The 24869-nt window shown below is 35.5% G+C and overlaps 1 protein-coding gene across 3 annotated transcripts in view; it reads left to right on the top strand.

Annotated features, from left to right (window-relative positions):
• ATRNL1 (attractin like 1) overlaps positions 1 to 24869 on the top strand; it is a 522986-nt gene that overhangs the window by 219101 nt on the left and 279016 nt on the right. For all 3 annotated transcript variants that reach the window (XM_075107503.1, XM_075107501.1, XM_075107502.1), the window contains exons 23-24: positions 59 to 137; positions 1378 to 1535. In XM_075107503.1, coding sequence (XP_074963604.1) covers positions 59 to 137; positions 1378 to 1535 — 237 coding nt within the window. The remainder of the gene's footprint in view (positions 1 to 58; positions 138 to 1377; positions 1536 to 24869) is intronic.

The following is a 24869-nucleotide window of genomic DNA, read 5'->3' on the forward strand; positions in this document are numbered from 1 at the left end:
ATTCAATACGTTATGATATATTTTGTTGACTTCAATATATTTTCTTTTTTTTATACAGTCAAATAAAAATTTGGATATATCGATTAATGCATCAAACAACTTCAACCTCAATATTACATGGTCTATTGGTTCTACAGGTGAGGGTGAATTTTGGTATGATGACTTTTTCCCATATGATTTCATGATCCTTTAAGCTGTTTTAACCTGATTGTCTCTTTGTTGCTAATTTTGATAATAGAACTTTACCAAATATGTTCTTTTGCCATTATCATTATGCCATTGTTAATTATATTATTGAAACCTCAGATGGTAATTTGCAATCTGAACAAAGCTTCATTAATATGTTAACTTTCTCTCCTATTCAATTAAAATTACTTTGGTAGGAAAAGCTTGTAGTCTATTTAAATTTTTAAAATGACAGTGTTATGAAATGCTGTGATTTTAATTAAGATAAATTGCTTCCTTAACTACTGCAGAGACTGAGATTTTATTTCTTTGTTTCAGTGTTCAAGTTAAAAATTTAATTATTAACCTTAACATTAATATCAAACAATAAAGTTCTTCTGTGTATGCTGATAAAAGGAGCTGCTTATCTATTTTTCTCCAACTTTGAACCCCATTACTCTTCTTTGTTTTAAGAACAAGGAAGAAAAGCTTTAGATGGTTTCTCTGAATTGGTTCTATTGACTTTCTGAAAACACATCCAAGGGGAAGCATGATGCTTAAAATAAAATCATACTAAAATAAAAACTAAAATCTTTTAAAAGAATGTTCAGAGTTTGTCTTATATAAACTCATTAATTTCTTCATCAATGTAATTCTGAAGTATTTTAACATACTATAGTTAGTAAATTCTATTTATACCTTTATTTTAACTTAGCACTGTCACCCATATATTCGCAAAAGATGTTACATGTTTATTAGTAGCTATGTTATTAAAGCTTTTATGAATAATTAAAACTCTACAGCAATAATGCGAGATCTGGACAAATTCACTTTCAGGCTTTATTAACCTATGAGTTTTTATTGAAACGGAATGTAAATTCCTGGAGGAAAGCGCACTATCTGTTTAGCTGACAATAACATCTTTCTTCTGAAATTCCTGTAACTTCTGTCAGTATTATGATTAATTCATAAACTTTTGAAACCAGCGTAAGAGTTTCTATGAATTCTCTGTACATATATGAAATATACCTGATGTAAAGCAAAATAAAGGGTTATTAAAGTTGTAAAATGAAGACACCAAAATTAAGAAATTTGTTTGTGCAAATTTACTTTGGCACCTTTAATGATGATTGATATTTGTCATAAATATATATATCTACATATGGTTTTATGTGGTGGGTTTTTTTTGTTTGCTTGTTTGGGTTTTTTTAGCTGGAACAATATCTGGAGAAGAGATTCCTGTTGTTTCTAAGGCTAATATTAAGGAATACAGAGATAGCTTTTCCTGTGAAAAATTTAACTTTCGGAGCAACCCAAACATCACTTTCTATGTCTATGTCAGCAATTTCTCCTGGCCAATCAAAATACAGGTTAGTATGTCTCTTTTGTGCTTATGAAGATGTTGACATCTTAGCTTTACACTGAATTTCATGTTTTTACTCATAAAGGAAGTACAGAAATAATATTGGTTGCATTGCAATTAGTTGCATGCACATATATTTTCTGTTTAACAACTGTGCTTTCAGTAGTGAATCATACTTCCGACCATAGATTTTAAAATCTAAATATAAAATTATTGAACATAAATGTTCATTTGTAATTTGCCTTATGCGTTTAGATGTATACATAAAAAAGGCATAAAAATATGTATATACGTACCTAGATATTTGTGTGTAATCATTCATCAGTCATTAGCTTTCTTAGCCTCTGATTTTCTTAAAGGTTGAATGTCTATATCATATTGTAATATTGCAAACTTCAGTTAACGCTAAGTGTATTTGGTTAGAATTTATACTTTTCTTTGACTTCAATGAAATAAATTTCGCTGAGTATTTTCTGGAATAGTGAGATACTGTACAGTGGCAGACTTAAAAAAAAAATCAGTGCAGTGGTGGTTGGTGGTGTGTCCCCCCCTCGAAGTTTCAGCAATATTTATAGTTACCATTACTATAGATGCATTTGTAAAATCTGTGTCCCTGCACCAGTGACGGAGCTTTGTGTGGATGACCAGCTTTGGGATACAGCTCCCTTACAGAATTAATTCTTAAAAATTAAATTGTTAAAATGATAATAAAATTTCATAATTCCTAGTGATTTGCTCAGGAAACCGGAACAAGATCAAAATACTTGCCAGTTAATATAATTACAAATATTCTACAGATTTCCATTTTGGTGGAAAAAAAAAAACCAACCCCAAACCCTTTTTTTATAAAATACAGAGCCTGTATCATATATATATATGTGTGTGTATATATATATATATGATAAAGTCATCTGCTGAGGAGCCTCCTGGATTAGAGAGTCATCTTCTAAGTATACTGGCAGAGGAATATTATCCCTGTGTTGTGTGAAGTAAAGCCAGACTTTTCTTAATAATACATGAGTGTTAACTGTGAGTATGAGTTACACAATGTCAAAGGATGATTTTGTGTAACTTATTAACATTTATGCATGTACTATTTTATATTAAAACAAACAACCCTGAAGGTTAACTGCTTTCTTTTACTCTTCATGTTAGGGGTGTTTTTTACACTCACCAATCCCACTTTCTAAGGATAGAACAACTTCAATTGCCAAATAGCCTTCCTAAACAAACCCATGAAGCAATTTAAGCTGTAAATGCATTACACACTCCTTTCACCTTTTAAGATTGGAAGGTGCCTATATCATTGTTGTAAGACAAACATTATTAAGGTGATGTATTCTGAAGATGTGCAACTCTGTGTCAGATGTCAGCAGATCGCAGCTCCTTCCTGTGCCATTTCCTCTGCAGCATAACACCTTAATGGCAACATGTTTCAATGCTTGACAAAGGGAATCCGTGATCATTGTTTACATCCCTTACTTTTCCTTATCTGCCACAGTTGCACAGATTTTTTTTGTGTGTTTATTTTTGAGGCACATTAAAATTCATCAGTCTAGACAGTTCTTTATTGAGTATTCCTTTTCTGTCCTGGTAACTTTTAATAAAAAAAAGGTCTTCCATCTACAAATCAAATCACTCCACTTCTATGCAGTGGAAAAGGAATGCTAAGGTTCAATTACAGAAATTGTTTCAGGATGTTAATATTGTCCTCTGGATTTGCCTTCCCAAATCAACAAGATTATTATTATTTATCTCTCAACGTTTTAATGCTGTGATTTGTTCTATTCCAAGGAAATATCTGAAGTTTGCATTACCCATATAGATTTCTTACGTTTGGTGCTCTAGCTGTAGGTAAGATCTTCAAATGTTAAACAGAGTAGGGAGCTTTTCAGAGAAAATGAGTTTAGTTGTATATGTTTAGCTTTACAATTCTGTATATAACAGAAATTTTAAAAATATATGAGCCACCCTAGGACTTAGGGTTAAGAGAGTGTTCATCCCTATCCAGAAGCTAAAGCTTCCTGGGGCAGTACTAAATGGGTTCACAGTTCTCATAAATATGATCTTCTACATCTCTCAATATACCAGATTTCACCTTCACAACATGCAAAAGTGATTGATACCAGTCTATTCTCTACTAGAGAGCATCCATTTAAAGCACGATAATTCTTACAAAAACGATGATAATGTTATACTGATTAAAGGACTCTTCAGGAGAGTCGAGGTATTGATGATGGATTTGAGCTCTGGTTTCGGATGGGGAACTCTTCTATATGAATTAATTTTCAAATGGTCTAGAAATTAGTTTCCTGAATTAGCTGCTTTTGCCTTTCTGTGGTGCTTAGGGAGTTAGCTCCGTGTTCTAGTGCAGGGCTTTGGATGTCATGGAAGTTGGCCTATGCATAAATGGTCCTAGACACCAACTCTCTGCATCATGGTCCTTTCTACTAATGCAGTCATGCTGCATTGGTCAGATCATGTGGGTTAAAAATGTAGTGATATTTTGTATCAACTCAGTAATGAAGGTTTCATTTCATCCTATTAGAGCAACGGAAGTTAGCATGACTTCCTAGAGAAGTAGTCTGTTCATAGGAGTAATAGCAACATGAAATTTGGCACATGTGTTTTACACAATACTTCTGTAGAGGACTAAATACTCACTTCAGCACATCTACCATTTTTCAGATACAATCTGAGTACCTGCCTCCTGTATTTACATTAATCACTGTGACTTGTCAAGAGCAGATTATATAGAGTTCCTAAAGAAGCAGAAATAGTGACCTTATTTCTCTAGTAACTAATATTTCAAGTTATGTTGTTGATATGCATTTCACTACTGTCGTTTTATGCCTCCTGTTATGCTGGCACTGGAGCTAAGATTACTTGTGTCTTTCATTGGGAAGATTTGGCAGTTGGTGTTGGAGTTATTGCTCTTACCATTTCATTTTCTGTAGGAGAAAGAACAGCAGGCCTCATTATACAAGACACTAGTTTCATTTTCTGTCAAAGTCACCTATATTATCTCTATTTTTGCATTCATTTGTCTTCAAGATTTTCATGACTACAAGGAAAAACTGTACATCCCAGCAGGTGATTGTTTATTTGGATCAATGACTCACAGTTGCTTCCTCAAGTACTTTTATTATGCATGTTAGCTATTCAGCAAGCTTGGAGTTTTTTTCCTAAATCTTAACAAATCCCTGGTGATTCTAACACAAAAATATCCTCCTTTGAAATATGACTGCCTGATTTTGAATAAAGGATATGTGATGTTTGTGTCCATACCATAGTTTCCTGAAGATGTGCTGGTCTGTGATAACCTTGCCAGCAACTACCCAGTGACCCATTTTATTTTTGTCACAGGTGAGCCTAATGACCTCAGAATATAAGATTTTCAGCACTGTATAGCGGTGAAATACTTACAAATCATAGAAATTATGTAGGAAGTTTTCAGTTTGAGATGAAGTCCTGCTCTTTTTATAAGATTGTACTCTAGGTTGCCATTAGTCAGCACCCTTCTTCTGTCCATAATGGCTACGGGCACACAGCTGGGGGCTCAGTCAGGAAGAGAGCCCTGCAGGCCTCAGGGGAAAATGCTGCATTTAAATTTCCTGATGCTAAAAGCATTCCCTGACATCAAAGGAGAAGCAGAAATGTGACATAGTTGCATAAGGGGTCATTAGAAAGATGGTGATATAGGACATCTTCAGCTTAGAGCTGTTTTCACAAATAGACCTGTTACTGGGTATGACATGGACAGCTAGCAGTTTCTCTCAGAAGTAAGTAATAGTTATATGCTGGCACAGAAATGTTGGATATTTTCCTGTTAAATTATTGGAAGAGTTTATACCACACTTTCTTCTCCATTTCCTGTAATGAAGAGTTGACTGGAAAGTAAGGATGAATACGGAGCCATGGCCTTAGCTGTTCCAGACTTTCATAGGCAACAGTAGTTTTTGCACCTTTTCAGAGGAAGTCTGTGTGAAGTATGTTTCTTATTAGAGGGTTCAACTGTCCAAGTAATGGGACATGATTTACCATCCAGACATATTATCCCTACATTTGACTGAGTGTCTTTGACAGTCCCAGCCCTTTAGGTGTACCATGCCTTACGTACCTGTTAAATAGGACTCTGAGAAAATGCTGTTGTCTTAAATAGGCTAGATTTCTGAACAGAATTTGTGGCAAAGCCCTATAACTTGCTTCTGCTCATTTTTATTTTATTTTGAGAGTAGATATAATTCAGACTCCACTGGTAATGGAAATTTGAAGGCTGTAACATTTATTGAAAAGCAGTAACTCAGACTGTAGCCAGCACCTCAAATAATGGTCAGTGGTCCCTGAAGTAGTAAGCAATCATAAAGCTTGGGCTTCTGACAGCTATGCAAATATTAATAACAGCAGTAACAACATGTTCTTCCGTCTCAGGAAACTAATTTTATGGCAAGGGATTTTTGTCATTGAAGCTGGTAACAGATGTCTTTCCTTTTTTTTCATCAGTTGCTCCCATATTCTGAAAAGTAACAAGTGCATATGAAACAAGCAAATACCCTTAAAATGCTGCTCTGGCATTCTGGTTGATGTACTCTGTCCCTAAGGACAGCAATAGCATTCCTGCTTGCAGATCAGCTGCTTTCATACACCTGTATCTCTTTTTATAACTGTCAGGCTTGTAAGTCTGATCTCAAATTGTGCCTGAGCAGCAAAATTTTCTACCAGCTTTAAAGCTGTATCAAGAGGTAATAACTGTTCTACTAGTTATTTCCTTTCCTCCCCCAAGTGTAAATGAAATATTCACAAGTGTCTTAATTTTAATTGGGAGGGTCAGTTTAAATTATAAGGTTCAACCTCAGCAGCAAAGCACTGCCTGGCAAAATTAGGTTTCTATTTAACAAAAAAAACCCTTGTTAATAATTTTTGATCATGGAATAGTTAATCCCTTACATATTTCCATAGCATAGAACAATTATTGTTACAGCAAAGTTAGACATGATGTTAGTGTACATGTAGAATGCCCAAATGTGTTGGAAAGAAGGAATTTAATTATTCTTAAACAAGCCTACTGCAAGCTTTAGTAGCATACTGTTGCATTCTTCTTTTTCTGCACTGTTGTTTCTGAGGAAAACTATCCTTGGCACCCTGTAATAGTTCGTATGCCAGAACAGAATAATAAATTGTGGTGAAGATTTACATTTTATTTGTATGTAGCACAACAAATAATCAAAACTACTTCATATATAAATTTTCAAGGGATTTTTTTTTTTTGTTAAAAGGGAAAACTAGTGTTCTTTCAGCTTACTGGCTCCTGTTTCAGAATCGATTTTCTTTCCCCTGTTAATAGCCTGTAGCAACCAAAGGAGGAGAGTAATGTAAATCAAGAAGCAAATCTACTTTTGTAATAAAATTTGCTGTGTAGCGTAATTTATTTCAGCTTTTTTTGTTTCAGACTTAATTTTGAATTTTTAACTTTCACAAATGACTTATACTATTGTAAAAGCTCCAAGAAGTAACACTTGTCAGTCACTGCCATTAGAAGTTACAACAGCAGCACAAACCTAATTACTAAATTAACAAATGGAAATCAGAGCTTTCTGGTTTTTAAAACCTTTCCAAATTTTGCCAAGGTCATCATTCTGGAATCTTTGCTTGGAAAATGTGTATTTATCCACATATAACGGTGCTTGTATAGAACCTCCTCCTGTCAGTGTTTGCATACCTAAATTTAATCTCTATGATTTATGGTGAACATTTCAATTTCTAAGTGCCTTAATGGTTTTCATAAAAGCTGCTTAGTAAGAGCATATAGCTATGTGTGAAGACACTATAATTCTTGAAACACTCAACAGGTACTGATGATGAAGTGGACACATTAGCTTCCAAAATGACTTTGAAGTTTTCTTACAGTAAATATAAAATCCCTCTTAAAAAGCGGTCTGACGGTAGTATACCGAGAACGAAAACCTGGGAAATCCACCAAACCACCATTTAGCTACAATTCTGCAAGGAGTGTGAAATTCTTTTGGAACATTAAAAAAAAAAAACAACCAAAAAAACCCCCAAAAAACCCACACCAAACAAAAACCCAAATTTAGGAGAAGGCGGCATTTAGCAGTACAGGCTGGGTTAGATTATAGATGACTGAGGTATAACCTAAAATGTAAAAAATGTATACTTAGCTCCAGTTTTCAACATGGATGATGATGTTGATCATAGTGAAAAGTTAGAATTGATAATAATAATGATTAACATATATTTATGAAAATTATCCTCAGCAGAATTGGACAGAAAACTTGAGCTTAACGTGCTCAGACTAGGCAACAGGAAATATCAGGCCTAGAATCTGAAGGAAGTGACATGTGAAATTGCAGGACCAAAAGCAGGAGGGTAGTACCACAAGACTGGAGAAAAGCAAATGCAAGTGCATTATCTGAACACAAGAAATAAGTGATTCAGGTAATAACAGATTTAGTAGTATACAGTGCTTTGGAAAAGATTTTGAAGGAAAGTCGTAGTATAGTGTTAAGTATTTTGTCAGGCTTTATGCTTTGACTTTAGGCATTAAGTTGGACGGTAAGGGAATTAGCTGACAATTATGAAGTAGGGGAATGTAGATCTAAAGAAACAGAGATTTTGGTAACAGCTCATGATATATTTGCACTTCGATATTCTGCCAAAGTGGCTCATCTAATTACCTCTCTGGGCATGGCAGAGTGGAAACATATAGTTTGTTTGACAGAAGAAAAGTCTGGAGGTTCAGATTTATATCGTGCATAGGATTGTTTCCTTTTTCTGATTAAAATATATGAAGAGAGGTTTTCATTGTTTCTCAATTCAACGTAAATAGAGATTTTGCTCTAGAGTTATTTTAAAAAAACAACCTCCACTAAATGAAGGAATTCAAAATTATTTATAAACTGAAACCAGTGGGACAACAGCGTGGAGGTAAAGATTTATTTCTTTCAGTACTAGATTCTGAAACTAAACTCTGTTCTGTGTTTCAACACCTTAAACACCATTGTTAAAAATTCTGTGTTGTAGCTGCATTGTTACAGCTATATCTGTTACATGTGTAATTATTGCATTATATGAAGTAGGTGAAAATTACTACCCAAATGTGGACTGTTACAGTAATTATGATTACCTTTTTTCTTTCTGAGGTAGCCAAATGTAATACCAGAAACCTACTGGTTCTTGCCTTGGAAAATTGACTCTTTACAATATATATAATTTATTTCCTTGTAGTTGCAAGGCCAATTGTGTGGAGAATAAATCATAACACTGTATAATATTCCCAAAAAGCTTAATCTGCCCAAATGCAATATAACATTTTCCAAATTGCTTCCTGTGAATCCTGAAGCATTGCTAAAATGAGGAGGTGTTTTCTGATGATTAGATTATATCTTTTTTCCTTTGACAAATATTGGTAGAGCTGTTAACGTTTGTCTTAAAATATACTAGAACAAGGTTGCCAGCCGTATTGTACCAACTTCTACACCTCTCCAATAAATGTAAATGTTAATTTCATGACTCTCCCTGGTATATTCCTTTTTCCAATCACCTTAGAAAAGATCTAATATGAGCCACCAGAATATCTGTAAATATTTAATATAGTTGATACACTTCTCAGAAAGCTGGAGCACTGCTAGTAGTTCAGCTGATGATTTAAGGGAACCAAAACACCTAATTAAGTGACAATTAGTCCTCAGTGAAATGTAGTTTTAATTCGTGTGTTACTTGAATGTCTGAGATAAGAACTCCTGTAACTGATGTGCCAATTGTATAGGGTTTTCTTTTCCAGACAGACCAAGGCACCATCTACCGGTAGATGTGTAAAACAATAGAGATGTATAAATATGGTATTTGCTAACAAAAATTATCTCTCTGTGATGTTTAGCAAGTAGATACTGAGGTTTTTTGCTGTAATTTCCATTTCCCTTATCTACTTAATTAGGTAAATTTTAGTTAGAATATTTAGAATGAAATGGAAAATATTGCTCAAAGATAAGCTTTTATTTGTTCAGGACTTTTGATTAGCTATAGGAAAATATATCCATTATTCATCTTGGGATTTTGGGAGGTAACATATGAAAGTATGTAGAAACCTGTTTTTTTAATAATAAGATAAAACCCTTCAAAGATTAAGGTTCTCCCTGAAGAAAACATCCATGCCTTGTTGACTGCAAAAGCCTATAAAGGTCATACACAGTGGCTCCTACGGTCAGAATAATGTGAAAGTAAATGTTTGGCTCATAGGGAATCAGAATGGAAACAGGAAGAGGCTGGTAGGGAGACTGTCAGAGACTGTCAGTTCTAGAAACTTCAGTTACCCTCTCTAAACAGGATTTTATAGATAAATGTGAACAACGTGCAGGTTTTCTGTTTTTCATAATATTGTTTAAGTTTGGATTTGTGCCACACTGGGCCAAATCCAAGTTTTTCAACATTTCTTAATAAACCAAATGTCAGTGGCCCAAAATCACATAAAAATTCCAGGTGTTTGTGAAGTAGGCTGCTCGAGAACTCCACATCTTCTGTGTAATGATGACATCCTTGTCAGTCTCACCAACATGATTGTGGTCCTGACACCGACAGGAATTTCAGGTGTTCAAGTTAGAGTAGCTTCTGGGTTTCCTAAAGTCTTCTGGTTACAGGTGTGTTTGCTGATCAGGCTGCTCTGAATTGTCACTCAGAGCTCCAAGATATTTGGAATAACTGGATCCCCTGTCTAAAATCACAAAACAGAGGTCATTTATTTCATATGATTGTCATTCAGAAGCAGCACATGGTCACTTGTCTCATGAATTGAAGGCTCCAAATCTGACCTCTGAGCACTGAACCAGCAAGGTATGTCATGGTGACCTGTCTCTGAGCCAGCAACTCTGGAAAAAGTAGTTTCCAGCTCTAGGTAAACTTGGCAGAAATGACTAGAAATAATAGCTCTGGGATTTTGTTTAGGGCTTCAGAGCTTAATTCCTCAGGCTGTGGCAAGCTAGCTGGAAACTGTAGGAGTGCTTACAGCTGAGTTTGCAGACCTAACTCCCAGCTTTCTAAAAGCACTGCAGCTTCAAAAGTTGTGGCTGTTTATCTGCAGGACCATTTTCAGGAGTGGGCTAAGGTGCCATCAGCATCCTTAGCATGAGGAGTCCTACCTTAGATTAAGCAGACATTCATGCTTAAGAATGTTTGGGTTTTTTTTTTTTAGTGAATCAATATTTTTGATAGCACTTCAGTGTGTAGAAGTTATCTCAGTCACAGATGCAAGGAGTTCAACTTTATATATGCTGCTGGAAGACAATCCTTGAGAGGGGAAAATATTTGCCTTATTTGATCTTTAGGGCCTCTTCTAAGGTATTTTTGTTGTGATGAGATATTTCAAGTAGACCTCTATTTTTTTTTTGCAAAGCCAGCTATTAATTTTTTAACCATATGGTCAATGTATTAATTTCTGTGATGAAATAACAAAATCAAAATATTAGTGAGACTCCAGAGCCGTTCCGTGGTTCCTCATGGATTAATTAATGCTTATACAGTTTGAGCAGAGCTAACCAATATGAAGATGTGAGGAAGTCAAAGTCCATATATGTCATTCCTGAGAATGGAAAGAATAGCACAAAGTTGAGCAGAATCACAAGCTCTTTCTTTAGCAAGATGAGCAGCTCAGACCTGCAAACTTGGCTGCTAATTGGGCAGGTATTGGGGAGCTACTGTGCGCTTTCTTAGATGGTAGTATGAATGCTCACTTCTATAGACTGTGCAAAAGGATGCTAGGGCTGTGATTCCCTTGGTTTTCATTATGAAATGTTCATTGTTAGTTTTTATTCTGAAATGCTTTAAGGACCTTTAAATTGTGTTAATGCTCTCATTTTAAAATTTTCTTGAATGCTTTATTATATGGAAGCTAATTGCATATATTTTGAAGAAGCGGGGGGGAAAAAACCTCCAAACTGCTTGGTTTGTATTAGACAAACATATCCTGTGCCTTCAGGGAGACAGTACAAACAACTGTTAGGCACAGAGAGCCAGATAAGAGTCTTAAACAAGAGGGTTGAGAGCTTGCAGGTCATCTGCCTTTTTAAAAATCTGGCTTTAAGTACATTAGTTACTTGTCATTACTTTTTCACGTCAGCACTTGATTTCATTGCTACCTTGGTGTTATATCTCATAGATGATAAATCCAGAAGGGGCTGCTGTGATCATATAATCTGAAATGAGACATAAATCAAAGCATAGGCTTTCACAAATTAATTGCTGTTTCAACTAGACCATATATTTAAAAAAAAAAAAAGAAAAAACAACCCCAAAACAACTTAGTCTTGGCTTAAGCATTTCTAGAAATGGGACACACACTACACTCCTACTACATAGCTCTGACTGCTAATTATTGCCACTGTTTAAAAACATGTGATTCATGGTAAGTGTAGCTTTCCACGGGCTAGTCTTGAAATACAGTCTTATGCTAGAAAGAAGAGTTTCCTCCTACAAAGGATGTGCTGTGGTTGTAAATACTTAGCATGTACTTCATCACCTTTTTCTTCAGTTTTTCTTGTCTTACTGTCATTCTTGTGGCTTTTCTTTGAACCTTCCGGTGTTTCAGTATCCCTTGGGAATTATGGATGCCAGAGCTGGGTATGCTTTTCCAAGCGTGATTACATCAGTTTCAGATACAAAGTTAATGATGTGCATGAGGGGCAGAAAAAGGGTGCTTTTCAGCAGCTCCCTCTGGGCCATGCTGTGCTGCTGAAGGGAGCAGGGCAACCTTAGCACCACCTGTTCTGCTCTTTCTTCTTGTGACTCCAGCCCACCCTTTTCACTATATTCAGTATTTTCCTCTCTACATCCAGGATTATCATAGCCCTTTCATCACAGCTTTGGTAATTTAACGATTATCTCCCATAAGCCCAAATGTTTTTCAGTGTCACTGAGTCCAGACTAGCATCCTTGAGAATTATCTTCATTCCTTGATTCCACATTTATACTGTAAAAGGCAGTTTTTATTACCTTCCCCTTATCCTCCTGTACAAATGGCTTGGTAAAAGTGACCTATTAGTTTCACTTTCTTCCCTCAGCATGCTGAATAAAAATATAATAATAATGATGATGATATTGTTTTCATGCCAGATATTTACAAAAGCTTTAAATAACACTAGAAAACAGAGGTCCAAGAGTCTCACTGTACCTTGCATTAGAAACACATTTGTACCAAAGCGAATTTCTATTTGCAATTACATTTCACGTTAGGTAAAGTTTAATATGTGCCACGTTGAATTTCTGTTATTCTGGTTTCTCAAAGTGGTGCTTTTGCCGGAAGGATTAGTACAAATCTTTTTGTATGTTTAAACAGGAAAATATCCAGAAGGAGTAGAAGTTTTGTTACTTGTATTGCTATGTATGTTGTTGAGAATGGGCTAGGAGATGGTCTATGTAGGCATGAATTAGAAAGCAGTGATCTCCTGTGAAAACTTGTAACTGCTCATTATAGAATACTTGTTTTGAACACATATTCTTAAAGTTGATAGTTTTTTGACCAGTATGTTCTACAATTTTTGTTATTCTATTTCTACATTATTGTTTATCCTACTTAAACTTTATTCATAGTTCTCATCTTTCATTTTGTTACCCCTTGATGAACATACCTTACACAAAACTGGGGAAAGGCGCATCTTCTGCCTCTTTCCTTCCTTTTTTCTTCTTGTTTCATGATGTCCTCATTTTACTTTCTTGTCTTTTCCTTTTATTATTATTCTTTACTGTGACAAGAAAAATACGCAAGACTGGCGTTGTTGCAGATTGCAGTCTTGTTAAAATTGCCATATCAACTAGCAGTCCAGGTAGTGAAAAACCATTCAAGCTGTCAGATGTTCTCAAATAAGTGAAATAAAAGCTGTTTGTATGTATATAGAATCATCATTACTCTTTCGTCTCGTAATCTTTGTGCAGGCTTTGAATTGTTTTCATTTAAGGTAATTTCATTTTTGTTCTGTTCCCAGTGGTAGTGTCTGAGAAATTTTCTGCTGTGTACATATGAGAGTTTTACAAAAATGACTAATTTTCACTGGTAACAAAGTTTTTGTATTAATTATCTTTAATGGAAGAGTTTTGGGTTTCATCATCAAATTAATATAGATATAGCACAAAATTCACTTGCTGCGATACAGAAGTTCTGAGTCTGGGAAACACAGAATAGTTTCTGTTGAAAGAACCTCTGAAGGTCTCCAGCCCAACCCCCTGCTCAGAGCAGGGCCAACTTCAAAGTTAGGTCTGATTGCTCAGATCCTTGTCCAGTCAATTTTTCACCTCGTATCTTACGTTGCAGTTTGTGTCCATAGTATCCAATCTTCTTTCTGTGCACCTCTGAGAACACCCTGACTGTTTTCTCTGTAACCCACCCACTAGGTAGTTGGAGGCAGTCATAAGATCCTTTCTTTGCCCTCTCCTTAAGACATTCAAAGTTAATGACTTATTACTATGTGGTAAACTGTGAGCTCAATGAATTTACAGAAGACATTAAGATCAATCCCAGGAATTCAGTGCAGTTCAGTGCATTCTCCTTGAAAGTCCCTCTATATAAGATAATCTATTAGGGTTTAAAAATAATTAAAATGGTTAAAAATCTTGAGGTCATTATTTAAAATTAGAAGTTGTGTAATATCAATACAAGATAGTTCACTTTGGTGTTTATCCAGGTGTTAGGCCTTTTGAGCTCCATATTTATATCTGCCTTCTTGAAGAAAAAAATGTTCTTAAATGGCATCTGGATAGTCTCCTAAGACAGAGAGAGAGGTGCCTTTTGTAAACATTAATTCTAATAATCATAAAACCAAAATGTGTGAATGGTATTTTCTGAGATAGATGTAGTTTTAAATTTTATCCTGTCAGATCTGAATTCTTCCCTTTTGGAGTTGCTGTCCCAGCGAGTGGCTTCTTTCAAGACCATAAGTTGCTTATTATACCTGCGCAGGACAATTAACATCTAATGCTAGAAAGTGATATGGTCAAATGTTTCTCTCCAAAAACCACCTGAGAAACTCGTAACTCTTACCACAGAGGGGACTTTGTACTACTAGTATTTGCAAGCCACATCCTTTGTAGAGCATAACATATGAAGTGCCTTTTCAGTTTCATCTTTCTTTTCAACCAATATCTTTCCTGGTAGCATAATCATGGTCCTTATTAAACTCTATTCTTTTTTTCTTTAATTTTTGTTCTCCCTTTCTGGCATATGATTATTTAAATATACATTCCTGTATTGAAAATTTGGTAGTTCGTGTGTGTACACACTAGAGACTGGCAAGAACAAGGATCAAGTGCATGTCTTCAGTAGCAGCAAGGATAAAAAAGGGAAAACAGTGTAAAGCACCATTTATACTGAAATATAGGGGTGGAACCTTTACAATTTGTTTTATTGTTGTTGTTACAATTTGCAGAGTTGGTGGTGAGATGTCAGTGGAGAAAGTATTCATAACGTATATTTAAAAGGAACTTTTTGACTCTGCTTTCTCACTGGGGATGAGCACCACTCATTAACGTGAGCATGGGGTAACAGTATCACTGCCTCCAATACAAAGTGCAGGCATTCAGTACCATTCTTTGTCGTGCTTATGTCAGCTCTGAAGTGCACACAGATGATGTGTGTTCTGCCCTAAATAACAGACATATTAGGACTCTTGTGGTTAAGTCCCATGTGCGTCAATAAAAACAGAACTTTCCTTAGCTGTTGCCTGCTCTTTAGGCATTAGAAAAGTGAAAAGCTATTAATTCACATCATACCTGTATTAACTACTGCAGGCTGATAATGTTTTGGGGTGTGTGTGGTTTTGGTTTTTTTTGTTTGTTTGTTTGGTTTTTTTTGTAAAATGATTACACTGTCTTGTTTTGGTGTTTTTGTTCGTTTGTTTTGTTTTGTTTTAATATCCCATCCCCCCTCCCCCCCCCCCCCCCCCCCGACTAGGAACACTTCATTTATATTCTATGGGCAGTAACCACAGAGCTTCATTTGTTTTGAAAATCCTCTTTAAAGCAGTATTCATCTGTGGTAAGGCTAGTGCTGGTAAAAAAATCAATTGCAGCTGTATTATTTGCAAAGTAATCAATTCCCTTGTCCATTCTAACCAGAAGAGACATTCTGAGGAGCTGGAAAAATTACACTAATCTGATATGCTTGGATCTTGTCTTGGTTTCATTGTAAAGACTGATACTCATCTCTCTACATCCACTTCCTTTGAATTTTATTTAGAATTCATATACATAAGGACTACTTGAAAACATTTTGAATGTGGATATAACCAGCCTGTTCTTCTGACAATCCTTTGACTTATTTGGTCTTATTTTGGCTCTTTTTAGGAAGATGTGTTCATCCTCTGTGTTAATTATTCTGACCTGTACAGTGTCTCAAACTATGTGTTTAAAATAAGTTTGGATGGGAAGCATACAGTAACTTGTCAGTCCTTGGTTTTCATGAGTACTAAGTATTATTCTATCCAAGATTTGGTTCCATTATTAATCTTTTCATTAAAATAAATTTTACTTATTTTTTACTAACTGCTGATGTATATAGTAATTCACAAAAAGTGAAGTGCTTCATGTTTTGTGTATCTTGTAAATACACATGGAATGTTGAAGTCGTCTTCTGACATCTTAATAATATAGGCTTAGGGCCAACAGGAACCTTTTCCATCACCAAGATGATGTTACCTGATGGTGGAAACAAACATTTTCATAAACTCATCCATCTTTTTTAAAAAACAGATTTCATTGCTATTTGAACTTAAAATATATTCATAAAGCTCATTTACTTCCACAAATGCAGTCATTCAGTTTATACATATTTGTTCTTGTGCACCCATTTTTTATGCCATCAGTAGCTCTTAATTCTTCCTGGTGTTTGCCCCCTTTTGTGTATTTATGCACAGCAGTCATACTCCCTATCAGCCTTTGATTTACCCTGCCAAGCAAGGTCTATTTTTGCCTTTAAGATGATTCATCTTCTGTTCCCCTGTTGGCCACCCTAATGGTTCCTTACCTTCAGTTTGAATCTATCTTTGAACAGAGTGACAGGGCAGTGTACAGTTATTAGTCTGTCAAGACATTGTTTTGCAGTTAGAAGATTAAACTGCACAGTACCACTGTTACCATCACAATTTCGGTTACTCCATTAAGATGCCTCACATTCCATTTGTGTTTTTCTTTACGCTTGGCTGGTGTGGTTTGAGGAAGTTGCTTTAACAGTGATTATTCTATACCTGTTGTAGTAGCCAAATGTAAAAGAGCCAGGACTTCTGATTTTTGAAAAAAGGAGAAAAAAAGCATAATAATTTAACATAAAATAATGAACTAATTTCATTTGAGGTGACAAGTTCGAATGATATTCTAGTGTGACAGAATTTAATCTTTTAAAGCAATCAGTGAAAATCTGGTAGTGTAATTGCAATGGTGAGACTGTATCATACTCCTACCAATGTGAACTGATACTCTCAAGTTTACAAATGCTCAGTGAGATCATTAAATGGAGTTTCATCTGTGGGGTGCTTTCACATAGTTTATCATTCACAGTGATAACCTGCATTACACTATGATATTAAACCACCGGTTTCTGTTCAGGTCCACTTACATGCCCTCTGCATTAACATGAATACTGGGTTACTGGGGTTGCACTCCCTATGAACGGATTACTTCGTGTGTGAATTTGTATTTTTAGGAAATACCCTACTGCTTAAACTCTTGCTTGCATTTTTTAAACTGATTTTCATGATATTTAAACATTATCTTTGCTTAACATTACCTTTGTTTAACCTCAGTCACTGTGATGAAATCAAGCATATTATGGAGGAAGGAATTTTTTTTATGTTGGTATTTTCAATTTAAATTGATGAATGTACAAGATACAGTAGTGACAATTTGCTAACAATATGATAGCAGGTGTGCTAAGGTTAATTATGTTTTCTGTCAGAAGAAACTCAGTGGTAAATGGTACATCATTGCAATAACATTTCTGGAGTTTGCAGGGGGAAAGAAATTCAATTTTTATTAATGATATATAATATTAATAAGGTTTTTAAAGACTTTTTAAACTTACAATGTAGTGAAAACAAGTTGTTATTTAAATGATCATACTAAGTAATATACTTTCAAAATTCCGTTGCTAAGCTGACACTTCTTGTGTTAATATTGTTCAAACAGTAGCTCAGGATACAAAAGGAACAAAATGAAAATTAATGCAAAGACATAAACCAGAATTCATTACCTTGAAGAACAATGTTTTAAGTGAAACCTGTAAGGCACTCCTTTTACTCTACTAAGCTTTTCCTGGTTTCAACTTGAGAGTTCCGAGGATAGTAAAAATTGCAAGGAGATCTAGAGGAAAAATGGCTTGAGGAAATACTGAAATGATTTCACCTGTTCATCTCATGAAGGGAAGGTCTAAGGGGTGATACTGCAAGTCAAGCAGCTAAAGATGCCTGATTAATGATGGGGGAAGGAGATGGTGAGAGAGGCCTAAAAGAAGAAATGGGCCTAAATATTAGTAAGCGACATTTAGTTTAGACATGCTAAAAGGAAAGGCGGCACAGATAGTTTCTGAATTCTCTAAAATTAGAGGTTTTAAATATAAATTATATAATCATCTCTCTGGATAGGCTCAATTCTCCTTTGAGGAAGCAGGTATGTCCCATCTGCTGTACTTGCTGTGCATTCATTATGTTTTCTGTGGTGTAATTTTCTGTTTTCAATATTCCTTTTTTCCTCCTTTTGATGTGAATAACCTGTAGCAGCAAAAATGAAGTGACTCCATTGGTGTCACCTTAATAAAGGAATGAAAGCATCCTTCTCATGGTATGATGGACAGGTGCCCTACTAGTCATTCTTAGGAACTGTAGACGGAAAACAGTAATGTGGATGAAGAGTGTTTACAATTATCTCTGAAGCTGTTAAGAAGGACCAATAATTCACAATTTAGAAAATGTTTCATACAAATAAACAGTGACTGCTAAAAAGCAGTTAATGGGCTTCAAAAAAGGAGGATTAAACTGGTCCATTTTTCAGCTCTGTAAGTTGTGTCTGAATGTTTTAAAAACAAATTAAATTGGTGTTTTACCAATTGACTCTTCTTTCACTGCCAGTTTGTTGACACTTGGAGCCCTTTACTCCACAAGGAACGATAATACAATTGGTCTAGTACATACTCTTTAATTGAATTGACTATTTTGCCCTGCTGCTCAGGGAGTTGATAAATTGCTACAACCTTCTGCTCTGGAAGTTGGTGGGGTTTTTTGTCTATTGTTTTAGGAATAGGAAAAAAGTATGAAAAAATAGCATTCAGAATTTGTTAAAGACATCAGTGAATTTGTTTTGACTTGGCTAATGATATCATTGCAGTTTTAGTTCTGTGAAATATTTTAGGAATTAATCAGTGTTTACTATCAATTTTGTTTCTGGTTTAATCATGTAGGTAAAATAAACTTTCATATTCAATGTGCCACTACTGGTTAGAATATAACTGAGTGTTTTGAACTTTCAATAGCAAAGTTATTTCTTTGACCTGAAAATGTTAAGGAGAATGTTTTTGTTGACCTCATAAGGTGAACATTAATATTGTTTTTTTTAAAAGGCAGCTGACCTGCAGACACAATTTGAATGAGACTTTATTTTTAAGTGGGTTAACTGAAGTTCCCAAAGTTATTTAATCAAGAAAATATGATAGGAAGCATATTTTTTTTTTCAGCCAAATCGATGTCTTTATTGATAATTGCTAGTGTCTTCCCCCCTTCTTCACAAATACATTTCCCACTTCTCAAATTCTGTAAGTCACAGATAATAGCTAAATAACATTTTATACGTCATCTAGAAGTTTGGACGCTCATTTTCTGGAGATGCTGGGGCATCTGGGTACTATCGATGACTTTAGAAATACCAGCCATTATTTATCTTTGATTTTATTTCATATCCTGTTATGAATAGGTTCTTTACAGTTATTATGAACGAATGGAAGAAAAGGAAAGGGGTTGCTTTGCCTGAAGACAAGCATTGGGTAAATAAGGGTGGATCTACATACTAATCAAGCATAACAAGGAGTATATAATTCAAAGCACATCAAAGAGGGCAGGGAAGTAGGGGGGAGAAGAGAGAAAATACATATAGTGTCTCCTTTAGAGGAATTGTTACAGACACTTCATTTTTATGTTTCTTATCCCTCTCTTAAGTCATTCAGGTTTGTGTTGTGGAGAGGTTACCCATTTATCCACTCACACAATGGGACTACCATCATTTACTTCGTAGAATCACCGTATGAATTCTGGAGAACTTTGGGGGTTTGTGTGTCCTTTTGTCGTGGTTTAGCCGGCAGCTCAGCCCCACACAGCCGCTCGCTCACTCCCCCACCGGTAGATGGGGGAGAGAATCAGAAGGGTAACGCTCGTGGGTTGGGATAAGAACAGTTTAATAATGAAAATTAAAAGAAACAACAGTAGAAATGCAATGTAAAGGAGAACAACGAGAGGCGCAAAGCCCCGGGGGAGGGGGAAGGGAGGGGAGAGGGGGAACGAACCGCCGAAACAAACTGCACGCGCCGCAGCCGCTCGCCCCCCGCCGACCCGACGCTGCGCCGCCTCCGCGCTGCCACTGCCCCCCCTCTATATACTGGTCATGGAGTCACGTGGTATGGAATGAACCTGCCATTGGCCAGTCGGGGTCAGCCGCCCCCACCATGGCCCTGCCCCTCCCAGCCCCCCCTGCCACGCCACGCGGCAGAGCGCGGGAAGCTGGAAAGGCAGCCGTCCCCCACGGTGAGGAGAATTAACCCCTTCTCAGCCAAAACCAGCACACCTTTGCAGCTGAATCCATGGCTGGGTATACTGGGGGGTTTAACGTCAGACTACAAATCTATCTTTATGACTTTTCTTTAATCTACTTTAATCCCAATATGTCAATAATTTATTAGTTGTTAGTCGTTAGTCAAAAACATGTCCAAGTCAACATGAAGACATGATTTAGTAAGTGATGGAAAGAAGTATTTTCTCAAAGAGGAAGCTATGTTATGCTGCTGAAAATTAAGAAACAGCTTTTATTCCTTTTCGCAGTTCCTTCTGGTACTTTTTGTTTCGGTAGTGTGGGTTTTTTCCCCCGATTATGATTTCTGTCTAAGTACGCTTTACTCTGTCTTTGTATGAAATAAACATGCTTTCAGCAAATGTTAAAATGGATATTTGATCTGAGGAGAAGCTTAAACTTACCTTCTTTTACCCAAGAACGACTGCAGTTCTCACTAATACAGAAAGAAAAGTGTATCATTATGACATAGTTGGGAAGTTTGTGGGTGTTTGGCATGCTTTTTCATTTGATTAATTTTTTACATTATACATGATTATAATTCATTTAGAAAAAGCACTAAAAATGCGGTTTTATACCTTCCATTTGAAATTGTAAAATACTCATGTGACCTTTAGCTGTGTACTCTGTATTTGCTGGAAGGGTGTCCATTTTATTTTTTGTAAACAGTTGTACTGCCCTTGTGCTTTTATAAGACCCCAGACATTTTGGGGAATTAACTGCCAAATATCCCACTGCTGCAAGAGATAATATTTGATTAACCCCTGACCAAAGATAACTGTGTCCATCAGGATATCCAGAAGCTTAGTTAACTATTTCTTTTCAGTACAGGTTCCAGGAGTATGAGAAGATGCTCAGCAAATGCTTATTAATCAGATGAGCATAACTCTTTTACCCTTCTGTTAGTGAAATAAAATAAATCATAGCCTGAAAGTTAATCAGAATTACTATTAGATTTTAAGGCATGACTTCATTAACTTAATGTAGTTTGAATTACTCATGCAAGAGGTGAGTTTGCCATTTATGTTTATAACCTATATTGGTGACTTGGATATTTTTTTACTTTTTCTTCAAGTAATACTGAAGCTCAGCTTTCGGTCATCATGGCAAAATCAGATAAGTATTCCATATGGTTTTACTTCAGTTCTGTGTATTTTATTAGTTAACGGCACACTTTGGTCTAAGCTGAGTATAAAACGTTCTGAAGGATACCAGAGTATAGTAAATAATAATACATAGCATCTCCAGCTGCTAGTTAATGGGTTATTTTCCATGAGCCAAAACATTCCGTAGATATTCACCATGCTTATGTGTATGCTGAATTACCCTGTTCCAGGAGATGACATAGGAAATGCTTCTAGTACTTTCTGAAGAAGGTGATCATCCATCTCTTACTAAAAGAGATCAGCCCTCATTTAATTTGTTCTGTGAGTAAAGGAGATTAAATCAATCTGTTGAATATTATTTAGTCAAACAATGTGTGATATATTTTTAATTATCTCCCTGTATTTATAGAGTTTAATCACAATGCTTTTTTATTTTTCCTGTAACTACATTGAATTATATGCCCGAAACAAGTGGATGTGCTTAATGTGTGATGCTGTTGAGACAGTCTTTGGGATTTTTTGTACTTGTACCCCAAATAGTAATAAGTAGCATACAAAGAAGATTGCTCTCCTTTAAAATGTGTCTTGGACATTTCCAGGTAGAAAAGTCATTAACGCTCTGAAACAGCTCTCTCTGTTTTCAGAACCTGGTACTCTGTAAGTGCAAGAGGACATTGTGCCTTGAAAAGCTTTGCTGCACCGGGCTATTACTGTACTTAGATAAGAACCTTGTTGAAGGAGATTCAGAACTGCATGCTAGAACTCAAAATGGAAACAAAAACTTGTACTAAGGTTAGAGCTAAGATTTGAAGAGGAGAATTGGAGCAGGGATTACCGAGATCACTTTTATATTGAAGAAACTGATGGAAGTGAAGGAAAGACATGGAAATACCAAAAAGTAGTATTATGAGGATTGATATGAAGTATTATGATTTGATTGATTGCAATTTTTAATTAAAATAAGTTAGAAATCAATTTCAACTATTAAACTACATAATGGTGGAACTAGGTTTCTGAGGTTAGTAAAACTGCATTTTCAAAGCAAGTGCTTGATAAGCTGAGGAGCATGGTGTTTCTACCAAGTATGACTTTCAAACAGAACATTCTTCTTCTTGTGTCCTTGTCCAGTTTGGTTTTCATGTATATTGACAGTTTTGCTGCCTGACAGTATAAACTGTTACTCTGTTTCATCCTTCTTTCTGCTAGGATAGCTGATATGAAATGTATGTAAAATACCTTGTGAAGAGCCTTCAACTGGACCAAAATTCTTTGAGAACAAGAACATAGATAACTATGTTTTATATAATTGATGGTGATACATTAAAAAAAAAAAAGTAATTTAGGATTTTAAGTCTAATTAGGACTATGCTTTTATTTTTGTTTCAGATATCCCAAGTGTAAACACATATGTACCATTGAGTTACATCTTGCAAAGAAGTCAGAATGATCTATGGGCACCTCATAGTCATCAAGGAAATTTTCAAAGCAAAGTTTAACCAATTTAAATTCTAAGTTCTAATTCCAGATTTCTGTAATAATACGGTTCCATATTTCTTCACACATTATTTCCCTCAGTAAAGCATTCCATTATTCAGAATCAGAAAGAACAAAAGAATTTTTTGTCTTCATCAGTCATTTTGTCTTCCAAAACAAAGGGCTCTTTAATCTTCTGGGTAGAAGCTGGTAGATGTTTAGTGTAAAAAATACCCTTTTTGAATATTTTTTTTTCCTTCGAATCATCCCTTGTCTCTACAAACACAATATTGGTAATTGTTCTAGTTTGAGCATCATTATACTGCTTGTAGTTACATATCTACTTTTTTCTAATCTGCTAGTTATCATATGCTAAACTCTTCTGAAGAAATCAAGTAGTGTTTGTGTGCTTGCTAGGAGGGTCTTTTTTTCCTGTTTCTCGATTTCTGTGGTCTCAACCTATTTTATCACATAATATCTGTATTGTTTTCCTGCTGTCAAATAAGCCTTTTTCTGTTCCCATTCTATCAATAATCTCACCTTATTTCTATCCACTTCCTTTAAAAAGTTCTTCTGTCACACAAGCAATGGGGGTTAGACATGGGCATTTATTAGTATTATTCTATTAATAAGAATATTTGTGATGTAGTGCCAGTCCTGAATCAAAACCTCATCGTGGTGGGCTGTGTTATCAGCAACAACAGGAAATTATTTCCTCATTCTCAGTTATTTTCTGCATCAGGAATCCAAAATGCCTTTCACCAGCTGCTGTCCGGGGTGCTGGCTGTCATGTCAGCAGCATCACTCTTCACGGTGGTAGCAGGTACATCATTGACAGTAGCTGTGCAACAGCATCCTTTTTTTTGGCTTCTGTTGAAATGTCATTGGATCCCTGGGTTTTCCATTTCCCCCCCTTAACTTTTGAAGAGCTATTTTAATCATCCTATATAAATTTGTGTAGAAACTCATTTAAGAAAAGTGTAATGCAAACCTTCCAAATCAGCTTTAAAAAACATTACTGTGTATATTAAGCTCAGTTTTTGTAGAAAACCTAGCTTTAGAATTAATCAGAGGTCTTCTTCTGTTAGTTTAAGGTAATTTCTTCATGCTTCTTTGGTACCTTCTTTTCAAACCCCTGTCATTAACTCAGTATTCATTTCTCAATGAAAATAAATTCTTCCTGTGGTTGGGGGCTGTGATGAATAGCCTGAATATTGCATGTTGATTGCTCACAAATTGCTCTATATATGAACTCCTTATTTTTGCTCTGTGATTGGCTAAACAAGATACATTATCTTTTATAAAAGAATGAGTGTAGTTAATAGAAAAAATGGTATAAGGAATTACTGATCCTTTTATTTTCTCAGGAAAAAAATGAAGTGTTTGTTCAGTTAGGAAAAGCAAAACTGTATGGATTATGAGATTATAGGACATTCTGAGGCATTTTCAGAAGATGCTTTTTTTCTGACCTTGTATGACACAAGACTGCCAGAAAACTTAGGTTCAGGTTTAAAGCTATTTTTCCTCATCACACAACCATGAGAATTTGCTGCAAAGCAGCATCATTTTTCTGCAGTAGGAATTTACTAATCCTTCTTTCACCAGAAATAAATTTCATTTAGTTACAAAACAGATTTTAACTATAAGCCTGAAACTAATTTTTCACAAGCACTGCATCAGTATTCAAATAAGCTTGTTCAACAATATTAATTTTATTTAATGCCTTCCCCTCGCCTGTTTTGTTGTACTAGAAATAAACTGTGTCAGGGAATTGGTGATAGGCATAAGGAGATACTAAATTGAGAAGAGAGAAACTGAATAGCAGATACAGATAGCTAAAGCTGAATGTGGCCTAGTGGGTACATTTTCCTGATGCCATTTACTTTTCATTTATATATGTATATAAAGAAAAATTTAAGGAATATGTATGTATGGTCTGT

The sequence above is a fragment of the Phalacrocorax aristotelis genome, chromosome 12 (assembly GCF_949628215.1).
Source record: "Phalacrocorax aristotelis chromosome 12, bGulAri2.1, whole genome shotgun sequence".
NCBI lineage: Eukaryota > Metazoa > Chordata > Aves > Suliformes > Phalacrocoracidae > Phalacrocorax > Phalacrocorax aristotelis.